Below are 14,917 nucleotides of genomic sequence, written 5' to 3' on the forward strand. Positions count from 1 at the left end.
TCCTCGCTCCCTCTCGGCGTTATTGTTGTTCTTCAGCTGACTCGAGGCCCGAGAAGAAGGTGAAGGTTTTGGGGTTCACCCCCCACCGTCTCTCTGCTCTGCGGGATTGTCTAAAAAAGAATTAAAAATGGCCGAGAATGTGGTGGAGCCGGGCCCGCCTTCAGCCAAGCGGCCTAAACTCTCCTCACCGGCGCTCTCCGTCTCCGCCAGCGACGGCACAGGTCAGTCTCGGGGGCCCGGGCTCTCCCCACCTCTCGGTGCCGCAATTACTGCCCTTTTCTCCCCTCTTCTGCCTAAATCTCCTCCTCCCTTTTGCTGCTGTTAACTCGTGCCTGCCTTCGCCTTTTCTGTCTGTTCCTCCCGTTTTCGCTCCGTTTGAACCTATTGGCGTTAATGGCATAGGGAGGGTGTTGGGATGTTTCTGCCCTTCTGGTTTTTTGGAAGTGATTGAAAGCAAAGCTGTTCAGTTTATTGTGCTTTTGATCAACTGCAGATAAGACTTAACAGTTTGTCGTTTTCGTGTCTTTCACAATAGTAGTTATTACTGAGCTCCTTGCTAAGCGTATACCTCTAATGCCAGTTGCAGCAATACGAAATAGTGTTAAAGATGATGTTTTGTATACTTTATTGTTGAATTCCGTGTGTACGTTCCTACACACAAATATGTCGTTTCTTATTTTATTTTGGACAGGCAAGTGTTGTTTTTTTTTACAGCTCGTTTAGAAACGAGATTTATTCCTCTGCTGTTTTTCTTTTTTTGCTTCTTACATGCAGTCTGCCTATCTGATTTTGTTTTTGCAGTCCTTACTCTTCCTTGCAGAAGAATCTCTAAAAACTGCTTTACTATTTCAAATAGACCATCGACTTTAGGGGAAGAAAAAACCCAGCTAAAACCAAAATCCAGGTGCCAGACTTGGGGCATAAGGTTTATCGAGACTCTTCTTAGAAATGGAATGTTATCTCACATTATTTGCGTTAAGAATCAATATGGAGTGTAGTTCATCTTGCATCTCCCATTTCTTTGCTGCGAGACCAAAATGTCTGAAATTCCCCTATAGACTTGAGGGCTGTGAAGATAAAGGAGCTTCTCTGCAGTCCTGCAAAGGTCTTTGGTGATGCTGCGAAGGCAAGCTGGAGGTTGGAAATTTTAGGCATCCCAAGCCCTAGCAAATATGAACTGGTTGTACTGGGGCGGGGGGGGGAGGGAGTAACAAAGGGCTATTTAGCTTTTTAATGCTTCTGTGAAGCAGATGAGTATTTGGTGTCATTTTGCTGTGAGAGTACTTGGGTTACCTGTACCACAGGAGTTTCTTTGAACTCACTTTAGATCTTCTTAGGCTATGGGATATTGAGGAGGCCTCCTTCTGCCAGAATCTGGTGAGTGGTGGCATTTCTGAAGCCGCCGGTGGTCTTGTTCAATGCAGTTAACAGCTGGCAAGAAAAAGGAAGTGTGGTTTGTTTGTTTTTTAGAAGAAAGCTCCTCGTTTGAGAAGGTTTTAGTAGCTGAGTTTTGGTTGAGCAGTGGATGTGATTCCACTTGGAATCATCTTCAGAATTTCGATTTTTGCCTTCTCTGTTCTTGGTGAATGATGTATTAGTTTTGAAAAGTTTGTGGGTAACTTTTAGAGCATATTAGATACAGGCAGTATGATGTTGTCACTGGAGATGACTATTCCTAATATCAACAGGTCTCTAGGAAGAGACAAGAGCGTTGGAGAAGCTGCTCTTTAGCTAGAGCTAGTTGTTGGGGGGTTTTGTGCTAGACTTGGAAACCAGTACTTAATTCAGTAGTAACCATTTTTAATTTTTCTTGAGGGTGGTTATCTTGCTCTGTTTAGAGAGTTGAAATAAAGATGTATTTTGTGAGAGGAGTCCTGATACTCGAAAAATAGGAAAGTTAAAGACATAATTTGGATAGGTGCGTTCATCTCAAAATAAGACATTCATGATCAAATAAGGTTTGGATAATTTGTGGATGTATTTCAGTTTAACAGGTGCAGATTTTCACAGAATACTCGGTCTATTTTTATTGTTAACTTACTGGGCAGCTCAATAGCTGAATTTTTTACAGTTATGGTGAAACACTAGGGATTGTTGGACAGTTTCAGTAGTGCGCAAATGGGATAATTTTTTTCAGTGATTGAGATTGTCATCACTTGATAGCTATGCAGAGGTTTATAGTGGTGCAAACACTTTATATATGCTACATAAAAACTATTAAAGGATTCTTACTCTGCTGGATTTTTTTGTTGACAACTTACTATGTGGATTTGGGACAGTTCCACTTTCTGTGTTTTTTAACGTGATACCATATCTATTTCTCTAAATAAAATCAAATCTCTTGGCGATGTGATACCATATCCATTTCTCTAAATAAAATCAAATCTCTTGGCCAATAAGTGTGTTTTGAGGCTTATATTTTTTCATTTGCTGCTTGAGAGACCGCAATTTTTTTGTCTCAGTTTTGCTGTTGTGGGAAACTGCTTTGAAGTTTACATTTTTTTAACCTATCTGCTCCTTAAATTTGCTTTGAAATAGTGCAAGCAGCTTTCATTTAAGTAAACTCCACTTATAGAATCTGTTGTGTTGTCCCCACTCTTTAGGTAATTATAGAAAATAAATAACATGATGCTTATGTACTTACTCAAGCACTCTTTTTAAAACGGTTAGATTAACAGCATCATTCGAGGGAAGGAGAAAGGTAAGAAACTTGCACAGTTCCTGAAACTTTTTCTGACACATGTGCATAGTGGATCTTTCAATGTGTTTCTCTTGCTGTTAACTTTTTTACTAATTTCCTAATCTGAAGTATTGTTTTAGCTTGTTAGATACCTAAAACCGATTACTGACTCTAGTGAACTTAGTCCCAATCTTGGCAGGGGTTAAGTGTATTTGTATTGAAGACTAAGTTGAGTCTCTAGTTCACTCGTGTTTTCACTGTAGACTTGGGTGATGCTGATATTCTGGGCTTGGAATGTACTAAACTCAAATGTCGGTGGTTTTCTTCTAAAAAGAAGTCGGCAAAGATTGTCCTAATACGCTTGATTTATTGGCAGCAGCCAAATATAGCTGCGTTTCCCACTGTTGTTGCAGTGCTGCATCTCCTTCTGTCTTAAAAGTCTTAAATGGTTCCTGTGTTCCCTGCTCAGAATTTGCTTTGCCGTAGAGCAGGGCTGTATTCCTGTAGTTTTGAGTTGCCTTCTTAATGCCAATTCCTTCTTTAGGAGGTAAGAATAACACAGACTTACAGGGAAACTGAAATGTTTGTAGCAGCTTTTGTAATAAATATTTTGAAGTAATTTAGAAAGTCTTGGTATTGTTGGTGTCCTGTAGTATGTTAGAATTTTTGAGTGGTCTTGCGTTTTTTCCGGCAGATGTTGCGTGGTTCTAGAGTAGTTTCAGGAGCAGGACTGTGTGGATTCCCTTAAACTACCAGAGTTTTTTCTACAACTTTTTTTTCTATTTAAATGTTAAATTTGTTGCAAAGAAGAATGGTAATTATACATTCATCCTGTCCAGACATTAAGTTTTCTGAGGGCCGTTGCAGCTCTACAGCCGAGTCACCTTTTGTTGGTACTGTATCCTTAGATGGGATGTGAGTTTGTGACACTTGATGCTAGCAGGGCTCTTCTGTACTAGCATGGTTACAGTGACATAAGTACTTTGCCAGTGTAGCTCATTTTACTTACCTTTTCTTACCGGTAGAAACACTGTTTTCGTATGTTGCACCTAGTCTTAAACATTGTATTAGGAAACTGGTGAACACCAGTCTCTTCCCCAGCCCCCCCCACCAGAATAATTTGAGTGCATCCTGAAGAGTTATCTGCTTGAGTAAATTGAGTGGAAGTCTTTCATAAGATACATTTTTAACTAGATACCTTAAAACAGTGATGAATTAATTTTTTTTATTTAGCATTTTTATTTATGAACCCCTCAATTTTTCCTACAGTCATGCAGGTGCGCTGAAATTTCCACGTACAGATTTCCGTGTGGCATGGTCAGGAAGGGCAAGTTTACTCATGTTTTGCAGAAACACACCCCCCCCTTAGAAATAACCTCTTTTCTCTGAACTAGGAAAGCTTTTTGGGCTCTGGGTTCAGAACTGCTATGTTTCGTCAAGGAGTAAAAATGGAGTATACTCTCGGCTGCAGCGTCGTTGTATGGGATCATGTCTTTGGGCTGCTAGATCTGAAAATAGGATTTTCAGTGCTTAATGTTTCTATCTTGCTGTAACGTTGGAAGTCAGTTTTCTACAAGTAGTTGGCACATGTTATATCAGAGATCAGTGTACGTATTTGTGGTATGTGCCTTTACATCCTTCAGTTTACTATATCCAAAAGTTGTGTTTTTCTGAGTAATAGCACATCTTCAATTTCCCTTTCAGTACCTATCTTTTGTAAAGTTTGTATGTTCCTTTTTTTCAGGAACTGCTTCTGACCTTTAAAACTTTACTCTCCCTTACATCAAAGGTCTAAGACTTGTAACGAAACTTCTCGCCTGGACTACTGCAATTTTGACTGATATTCATCTTTCATTTGTTCCAAATGTATCAGGCTGTTTCTTTGCTTGAAATGAATCATATTAATCTTGTCTCGCTACTTTTTCCAGAGGCATATGCATGGTTTTCAATTCTGTTTTCAGACAGCTATGGGGTTTTTTCCTAGTGTTTGTATATCCTACTTTTAAAATTAAATATTTTTCACAAAACTTCTTTCTGGCTAATGTTTAAGACCAAGTCATTAGCTACATTTAACTTACAGCCATCAGTTAAATATTTTTATCCCTCCTTGTTGAGAACCACTGGGTTTTGCTGTTTTTTTTTCCCCCGAGTATTAGTTGTTATGAGAGATGCCTTAAAATATGGCTTGATGGATGGCATTCAGTGTAAATCGAGTATTGTAGTGGTGGATGCTTGTGTGGCAAAAATGGGCATCTTTGCCTTGTAGCTAAGTAGGTTCTCAAAGTAATTGCATTAGGAATAAATTTAAATTAAGAGAATTTAGGTCTGCAAGATTTTCTTTAAAAAGTAAACTGATCATTCATATGGTACTTAACTGTTTTAAGAAAATCTTGCAGACTTTTGGACCTTGTAGATTGCTGAACTGCCACGTCTCTGCTTTTTTTGCCCCTTTCACCAAGTGGGTTGTGTGTGTGTCTCTGACATAGGTAGGTACCTTTTCTGAGCAGTGTTAAGAAAAGTACCTAATTTTTTTCTGAAAAGAAATACCCACTACAACACAAGGACCGTGACATATTGTGATGTAAAGCTGAATGTTGAGCACTTGCAAATAAAAAACCCTTTGAGACTGGAAAACCAGTTTACAGTTGCAATTTAAAAATATAGCTTCACAAGTTTGGTGTTGCAGGGAAGACCTTTGTTGCTGAACCTGAGAATTTAGATCGTAGATTAAAAGAAAGAAACAAATTTTTGCATCTTGTCCCTCATGGTCCTGGAGCAGGGTTTGGATTTAGTCTAAAGGGTCCCTCGTTCAGGTTATGGGTCAGTTGTGTATTTGCAGAAAACCAAAGTTTATCTGGGAAGGGTCTAGCAGACTTTAGGGAATAGTGTACGTTTTTAGGGGATGTGGGCTTCATAAGGTACTGGGGATAAATGCTGAACTTCTACTGTAGGAATTCTGGTTTCTTGTACCTTTACAACTTGGAGGAAATGACTTTATTATTAGATTCTAATTTTGTATGATTCAGTGTGTGTTGCTTGCATCTTCTCTGTAGGCTGTCTGATTATCTCCAGTGTGTCACCTCCGGGTCTTGCTTAGCTGCTTTAGCAGGAGCAGCCTTCCAGTGCTTGCTCCAACAATGTAATGATACTACTTTAACCTTTCTCATCACCCGAAGTAGTGCCCCCTCTGAGAGGGCTTGGCCAAAAGTCATTTAGATTTATTATTTGACAAATGGAGTCATTTTACTGTGTAGATTTCACTGACAGATAACTGATGCGCACCTGGTTCCAAGGATTTGGCTTTTCGGTCTTTACTTAAACTGTAGCAGCAGGCTGAAGTAAAATACATCTGTCTCTGCATATGGTTGTATGCACTGGCAAAAAACTTCTGTGGTTACGTTGAGTTTGTAGAATTTTGAGTAGAACTTGAACGAGGGCAATTCACAGAAATCCTCTCCCTGAGCCGTAAGTGACGTTATCTGACAACATGACTTCGTTCTCTTCCTAAAGAGCAACAAGTTTCCTTAAAATGGATTGACATATGAGTGTATTTAAAGTTCTCTTAAAAACGTGATGTGCTATGTTCTTCTTCAAGCACACATTTTTTCCAAAGCTTTTTGAAGAATATCAGAAAAAGGAGTGTTGAAACCTGATGAACTCAAATCATAGTAACGTGTGGTTTAGTTGACTATGTCAAGTGTGTTTACAGGAACAGCAAGGAGGTGAAATTGTGGTCCAATATAGCATTTTCATAAAAAATGTGCAAGTTAGGTACAGGACCTTCAAAAACAGCTCAGATTACTTTCTATTATTGGTGATTGTGGGATGGGGCAGAGAGAGACTTTGCTTTTTTCCATTTGATGGTGCGAAACACCTCCATACTGCACCTTTTGTTGCATCTCCGTAAGACGCAAGTAGAGTTTTGAACCTTATCCGTTTGCTTGCAGAATCACGATTTACTGTTCCTTGGTTTGCAGAACTCCCCAAATCAAGTGGATAGATAACCTTTCTTACAACTCCCTCTTACTGTGTTATTGAACTAAAATCTAATTCTCAGGTGTTTTTTTCTTTTTTAGAATTCTAATAAAAAACATTCTGGCAAAATGCTGGTGCAGGGCTTGCTCTCAGTACAAATTCTGCTGAAGCTAAACTGCTTTTTATGTATTCCTGAATATAATTTCAGGAGTTCTAGAGAGCTACTGGTTCAAGATAAAGAAGTCTAATCTGCTGATTTCTGTTTTTTGTTTACTTGTATATACATTTTTTTTAACATAAATTTAACATTGCTTTGGTTTTACTCAGGAGTAACATTGATTGAACTGAAGTCAGTAGTACTCAGAAAACTGACTTGACTTCTTGGTAATTGTATATGCAGATTGCATCATTTCAAAGTCATTGTTAACTTGACAATAAAGTGAACTTTACTCTTTTCTTGAAACTGATTTGTAATCACTTCTAAAATGGAACTGCTTTGGTGCGTTTGTGCATGTACGGGTGTTCCCTTCCCATCTGTGCGTACCCATTTTTTTGCCCACCAGTACAGCAGACCAGCAAGGCACCTCTGACTTTCAAGACTTGTGTGCACGGTGATCCACAATTTATCAGACTCCCGACTGAAATGCCACTCTTATTATTTAACAATACTGCAGATCAACAGTAGGTAACTTAAGGTGGTCTCACAGGAATTTCAGTGGCACACACGGGACAGTCTTGGGAACAAGAATACTGATTTAGAGACCTTTCACTGAAGTTAAAGACAGTCCAATGAAATTTATGCAAATAGCAACATATTTGCAAGGAAATTAACTGTGTGATTTCAGCGTTTTGGAATTAAAATGTCAAAACTTCATCTTATTTGGGTCATCAGTGATGGCAAGACTAGTACCTTTGCATTGTGTTAGGTAACAGCATGAATAGGCAGGTACACAGACAACAGTGCCTCTGAAATTCCCCCTTAAATAATGTTCAAACATTAAACATGCTCTGTCTTGATTCTAGCACCCAGTCTTTTCCATTCGATTACACTACTTCTGATTCCCTCGAACAGCTGCAATTCCATATTCCAGAATTGTAACCATTGAATTTTCACTAAGGTTTTCAGTGGTAAACACCTGCTATCATCTGTATCTCTAAATACTGGGTTTTGAAGAACTTCTAATATGATAATGAATGTGAAAACAGTTTGTTACAAATACACTTTTCTTCTGAAGTTGCCAAAAACATACATCAACCAGAGTCTACTAAAATTGGCATTTCTGTTGATATTAGTTTGGGACACGTGTGACTTAAACTTGCGGTTTATTGAGACTTTGCAAAATTGAGACTTTTTTTCCTTAAGCAGGAGTTGATGTGTTTGACACCAGTGTTTGACTAGAAATTAGGACAACTTAAAAAAAAATGGAGCGAGGTCCTGATTTTAGGACTTATATAGATGTTGAAGGATAAGTTATTGCTTCTTTAGAATGCTTTTTTGTTGTTGTTGTTTACACTTGTAAAATACTTATGTTTATACCTGGTTGTTACAACTAGCAATGAAATTGTGCATTCTAGAGGATGAATTGGACTTTGACCAACAAGTGTTTGATTGTTTTTAAAAAATCTGTGCCTGGAGTTGTGTGCTATCATAACGCGCTAACATGTTTTGTGCCTTTGCATTTGTTGTTGCCCAGGAGTTTTGAGTATGTCCTTTTTAGATGTGTTTTTGTGCTTGTATTCTTCACAGTCTTACCACAAATTATCAAGTTTCTTGACGTAGTGAACAGATTCAGGTCTTTTCTGGATTAGCAGGGAAGGAAGGAGGCATTGCTTCCCCAGTTTCTTGCAGGGAACAGAATTAATAGTGAAGTCTAATGCTGAAGACTGTGGTACACAAATACAGCATATTACAGAATACAGAATTCTCAGTTGCTGTCTCATAAGCCATAGCGAAGACCTCTGCATCATACTTCCACTTTGGGGGTGAGTGATAATTAAGGTTATATAGGGGTTGATGTCCTAGGATTTTGGAAGCAGTAGTTGCAATGATAAATCTAGACCGTAATATTTTAGGCTGAGTTTGAATTTTTGCCCCTTCGTTTTGCATCAAATTAGTAGATTAATTTAAATTAACTCTACATTTTAAGTTAGGAAAAATGATTTGGCAAAGTTTTATGTTACCATCAGGTAATTATGGCTTCATAAGAGTATCTACATGAAAAGCCTTCTCCTTAACGGGCTTTAATGGTAAAAATAAATCTAATCTCCAAAATGCTGTATAGCAAAGTTCTCTCTCACCCACCTGGTAGGAATCTGAGGGGTTTTGTCTCTTTCTTAGGTGTGTTTTGGGGTTTTTTTTTTCCCCTCGATAAAATTGTCTGAACATGTCTACCGTAATTTTCTGCCATTGCAGAGGCCTTGGGAATTGATGACTTTATTAGCACTTTGTTTCAAGTCTGTGCTTTGCCTTTGCTTCTGCGTTTTCATGGATACCCGAGAATCATCTTGTGAGAATGTGTCTCCTTATCTTGTTCTGCCTTTTTTATTTTTCTGGTTTGAGTCCTGGCTTTTTTTAAGGGTGTTTCAGACAATACATTTTAGGGTTTGTAATGCTGGTGCTTGATTGCAAGCTTGAACGGCTAATTTCTCTGGCATATTGGTTGTATGCTCTGGACACTTTCTCTGTTACATCTAGGCCCCGTTCGATTCCTGGATAGCTCTTCTGTTGCCATGCAGGGAAGATACTGACCTCAGCAGCTTATTGTTATTCTTTGTCTGAAAGCGCGGCAAAGGTATCATATTTTCTGTGTAATCCAACGTCATCTGTGGCTCCTGTCAACCCTGTCACATGCATGCTTTGTATTCAGTGTCCTGTGTTAAGCCTTGCCCACTTGTTTCATTGTGAACCTAACGACTGTGATATAATTTGATCCACTGATAGGTTTCTGGAGCCCAGAAACATTTGTGCAAAAAGGTGACTGTTCAGCAGCTTTCTAATTTGGTATGTCTGTGTTCAGAATATAATATAATAAACGGGATGCAGGTACAGGAACTGTAAAGTCTCTTAGCTCTGTAAGATCAGCAGTGAGGTAAGCACTGGGGTAAGTTGTTGTCTTACGTGTCTGGCATACAGGGTTCTTCAGGTGTCACTGTTCACACATGATGCTCTTTCTCCAGATACACCAACTCTTCTCTGAGCTTGAATGAATATCTTGAGTCTGAGGGTACAGTAGTCATGAGAGTAAAGCGTTCTTGCTGTTTTGTAGTATGTGGGCAAGTTCTTATAAAACTAGTCTTGTTCACTGCAGCCTATTTGCTGGAACCAGATAGTCTCCATATTGATAGAAATGCCTGTTTTATTCTGAAAGGTGAACAGAGGTCTGCTCTCTCAATCCAGAAATGAGAAAATGACACTAAATCACACCTGTAGGTTAGAAAGCACACAAAAGAAACGAGCATGTACCACTTGAACCCAGGTGTTGATGTCTTTGCTGACTAGTTAGTACGGAAATGTTTTCCCCATGTTGTAAGCATTGTCAGAAATCTTTACCTTGCCTTATATGTTTTGAGAGCTGTTAGATCACTGGTGCTGCTGGGTGCTCTTGCAGTAAAACTAGCTTGAAATGAATACTTTAACTCATTTGAAAATTGATCACTTGATAAGGCACTGATGTCTTACTGACTTAAGGATTTTGATTACACACTCTGAATCTGTACGAGTTTAAAGTCCGTTTTGGTGCCAGGTGGGTTTCCAAGCCAGGCCAGCAGTTGCCTCGCATCTTGCAGATCAGACACGGTCAAAGGCAGACTTCTTAGAAGTAGGGTCCAAAACTAATCCATATTATGCAACACAAGCTAGCACACTGATTTTTTGAAGTTGCTTGCCCACAGTTTAGGTTCATATTACTTAATCCAGTCTAACTGGACTGCCGTTGAAAGAAATGGACCTGCTCCATCTGCTGTCTTTCCTGACCCGCTTTCTCACTACAGATCTAATGTAGCCAGGGCAAGTCAGGCCAGTTTCTTGACTCTACAAAAAAAAGATTTGCTTAAGTGTTCGGTAATGTGACAGTCCCTAAAAGGAATTATTAGATGCCTTTGCATGTTGAGAGTACCTCAGGTTAAGACTTTATGATTACCTGCTTAGATGTTGTTTTGTGCAGGTACTTTCCTTCTCTTTCCGTTGGATCTCAGGTGGCAGTCACAATCTACTGTATCTTCTTGTTACCTATGGGAAGAAATACAGTAATAATACCATAAATAACATAATGTGGAATCACTCTGTGCCACTCTATTGAGATCAAGATTTAGCTCTACTACTTATAACCTGCATATTACTGGATGTTTTTGAGCTCTTAGGCCAGATATTGTCTGTTCTGTTACATCCCAGTTTTTCTGTGTCTGATTATACCCTAAGATCTCTAGGGATTATGAATCAGGTGGACAAACCTTTGCAGGACTAATCTGCCTCCTTCGCCTTCCCACAAGTTTTATTTTGTTAGTAAGAAAGCTTCATGTGTATCCTTGAGGAAGCAGATGGCGAGGCTAACAGTGGACTTGGTGTACTGGAAAGTCAGTCAGTTCTCTGGCTATTTATCACCATTGTCTTAAGCTGTGCCTTTGGCTCTTGTGTAAGTGTATGTGCTGTTAATTTTCAAGTAGTCTATACGGCGTCTGGCTCAGCCTTGTCAATTTTTGGATTGGTCCTAGGCAGAACTCTCTATGGGGAGCTTTAGGATACATATTATATGTAGAAGACTGTGAAATGGATTGCAACTGTTGCTAGAGGTACACAAAGTCTTATTGATCTTTATGGTCTTTTGAGACTTTGTGTTTCAGTCCTGTATCTGAAAACAACTGCCTCCTGGCAGTTGATTAAAAATGTAATTTTCGTAGTTGACCGGACAATTGAAAGTTTTTTCTAGTGGTGTTATTTATCTGCTGGCTCAGGAAGACTTTGAAGTTTTGTTTTTGGAAAAGACTTATAAAAAGAGCAAAGCTGCAGCAGAATATTGCATTGTTGGTATTTTCTACTTACGATTTTGGCTTGTAGCTGATAGTATTCTTTCATGATAAATCTTCTGTTGTGTATTCGCTAGGATTAAAAATCCTAACAAGTTAGTCTTATATGGAAAGAACACTTTACATTTTTTGATGTAAAGAACTAATCTGATTGGGATTATCTCACAACCATTTAGGTTTGGGTTTTTTTTTTTATGTCTGTTGATTTGTTGTGTTTTGAGACATTAATAAGAAGAATTAAAACCAGTTTGACATTTTGTGATGTTTTTCTTCCTGTTCATGGGTGGCATGGAATGACCAGGCCAGGGAGCTCAGGTAACTTCTACCTGGATACTCCAGTCAGATATAAGTGAGTAAACCTTAAAGCTGGAATTGTCTTCTCATAAGGAGCAGGAATTTCAAAAAGAAAGAGGTCTTCAGAGAAGCAGATTAATATTTTCTTGTGAAGAAAGTTGAGCAAATCTTTGTCTCAAAACAAGAATTGTACTGCTCCTTTGCAGTGTTATATCTGAAATCATTAAATGGGTCTTCCTGAGAAAGAGTGGTTTGAAAAATGAATTAGTTCTTCATATTTAGACATTTACTGATCGCTTTCCAGGTGGTTTTGCGAAGGGTTTAATATACAATAGTCTGATCTCGAGAAAGGAGAAGCAGGGATTTTTGTTTTGGGACTCGCACTGTCCTGGAAGCTGTATCTGTTCACGAGCAGTTCTTTCCCCAGCTACCACCAGTCACAAAACTGGCCTTTGAGCTGTGTGGGCATCTTTGCCTCAACTGCTGTTTCCCAGTTTGCAGATGGGAGGTTGCTGTGTGCTGCCATTGTGGTTATGTTGTAGGTACAGGGTTTGTGCTGGCTCATGGTCTTCCCAGACACTTTCATTTTCACTTTTGTTTCCTCATTGTTAAGGAGAATTTTTCTTCTGCACAGCAGAGTAACTTGTGAGTTACTGGTCGTATTTTTTTTTTTATTCCTTCCTCACTCAAGGGCTGTTTATCAGGTTACTAGCCAGAGTGTTTTCTGGTTGTAGTGCTTCAAAATTTGCCTGTTGGAAGCATCCTTAGAGGCACCTTAAGATGCCTGTTGAAGCTATTTTAAGCTGTCGTGTACTTTTTGATTCCTTTTTCCATTTCCTTGATCTGCCCTCTAATTTGAGGGTCTCTCTTGCTGTAACTCTTCCCATGTTCACCAATATTTAATTTTTAAGCTAACCATTGAGCATTGTAAGTTTGGATTTTGTGGGGGTTTGTTGGGTTTTTTTTGGGGGGGAGGCTTTGAGATAAGTCTACTGATCTAAAACTCTAAATTCATCATTTAAAATGGAGGAGAACTTGGACAAAGCTTTATTCTTCTTATTCTTCCTTCACTTCTGAATCTTCAGAAATATCGGTCGTGCTGAAGGATACCAGTGATGCAAATGAAAGATCAGTCCTTAGTATGTGTTGCAAAGTGTAACTTTTAGCATGGGATTTACGTTAATGAAGAATGGGCTGATTTTAATAGCTTAAAACATAGTTCTTTAATGGAAACTTTCATTCTGTCTGGTGCGTTGCAGTAATGAACAATATATAAATAGAATTATAAAATCTCCTCTGTTGTGGTATACCTGCATTCTTGCCAAGCTCGTACCATATTTTCAGAATTCTTAAGTCGTGATCTTATCTGTGATAATGGTTACAAAGTGGTAGAAACTGAGTTAGTACTGGAGTTTGGCAGTTTGGGTACGGTATTGTGTGAAATGTTTTGAACAGATTTCTAATGCTGATGAGCTTTTCTGACTTATACGTTGTTTGGCTGTAGTCTTTTCCCATTAATATATGGGCGAAGTCATTTTGCCAGCCACTCTAGAAATCAGTGTAATTGATGTTTCCTTTTAAATGCAGTTGCTGAGATAATGAGTAGTATTTTAGGTCATTGTCTAGATCTAAAGTTTTGGAAAATGCAATACCTCCTACAGAGCATCCGTGAAATGACCATTCTGGCAGAAGTGGTGCTGAAATGTTCCAATAGTTAAGATGAAAGAAACCCTCCTTTACTGGGTATTCTCAGAATCGAAGTATTAGGCTTTACAGCCTAGTGCGTAGCTATGGCACACAGTGGCTCAGCTTTTAGCCATAAACTTTCTAGGTTATTTTTGTTCTAACTACCATAGATTAAATATACAGGTTAAGGTGTGTGCTGCTTCTGCACACATAAGAACTTCTTGTTTTCTCAAGCAAATTGATTCTGGGTGCTGTGTAATATTCTTCTGTCTATATATCCCAAATAGTAATCTTTCTCCACTTGGTTACCTGGGGATTACTTTGCCTGGGCTCTTGAGATGTGAATTTGATTTTTCATCCTAGTGTTTTTTCACAGCGTTGTGACCAGGAGGGTTACTTGGGTTGTTTTCTGACAGTGTTCATTGTGGGAAGATACTGGCTGTCTAGTCAAGTTCAGTGAAATTTTGCAGTGACAGAGTTCAGTGAAAGTTAAAAATTAAAGATAGCGCTTTCCCATCGACCTTTTAATTCTTTATAATAATCGTTGTCTAATTCCATTGGCTAACTCTGTGGGATTTTTTAAAACATTTTTTTTCTTTCCTTCCTTGTCAAATTTCTGGAGCTGAGAGATCATAGTCTGAGGTACAGTGATCTTCCAACACAAACTGTTGTAGGAGAGTGAAGTGGAATGGTCTTCTGTAGTTTAGACTCTGTGAAGTTGAGAGATTACTTCTATCATGACAAATTGGATAGTTTTCGGTAATGACTGATATGGGAATTTTGCTGGAACATAGTCAAGTTTTGCTAGTTACTTGAAATAAAAGAAAATAAAAACTAATGAACAAGACTTTTCTTTGAGATGCTATGCATTGCTCTGACCTCATATAAAATTTGTTTTGTTTTTCAGATTTTGGATCGCTCTTTGATCTGGAACATGACTTGCCAGATGAACTGATCAGCTCCACAGAACTGGGACTCACCAATGGTGGTGACATTAATCAGCTGCAGACCAGCCTTGGCCTGGCACAAGATGCTGCCTCTAAACATAAGCAGCTCTCTGAACTTTTACGGGCTGGTAGCTCCCCAAATCTCAATATGGGGGTTGGCGGCCCTGGCCAGGGCATGGCCAGTCAAACCCAACAAAATAGTCCTGGAATGGGAATGTTAAACAGCATGGTGAAAAGCCCGATGGCACAGGCTGGGTTGACTTCTCCCAATATGGCGATGGGTGCAAGCGGACCAAACCAGGGTCCTTCAGCC

At 38.9% G+C, this 14,917-nt stretch overlaps 1 protein-coding gene across 1 annotated transcript in view; it reads left to right on the forward strand.

Moving 5' to 3' along the window:
- Positions 1–127: 127 nt before the first annotated feature.
- Positions 128–14,917, forward strand: part of LOC104161475 (histone acetyltransferase p300-like) — a gene marked incomplete at its 3' end in the record, with an annotated part of 32,536 nt that continues 17,746 nt past the window's right edge. The window contains exons 1-2 of the mRNA XM_009699929.1: positions 128–221; positions 14,565–14,732. Coding sequence (XP_009698231.1) covers positions 128–221; positions 14,565–14,732 — 262 coding nt within the window. The remainder of the gene's footprint in view (positions 222–14,564; positions 14,733–14,917) is intronic.

This window comes from Cariama cristata, unplaced genomic scaffold, assembly GCF_000690535.1.
Source record: "Cariama cristata isolate BGI_N322 unplaced genomic scaffold, ASM69053v1 scaffold9995, whole genome shotgun sequence".
Classification (NCBI taxonomy): Eukaryota; Metazoa; Chordata; class Aves; order Cariamiformes; family Cariamidae; genus Cariama; species Cariama cristata.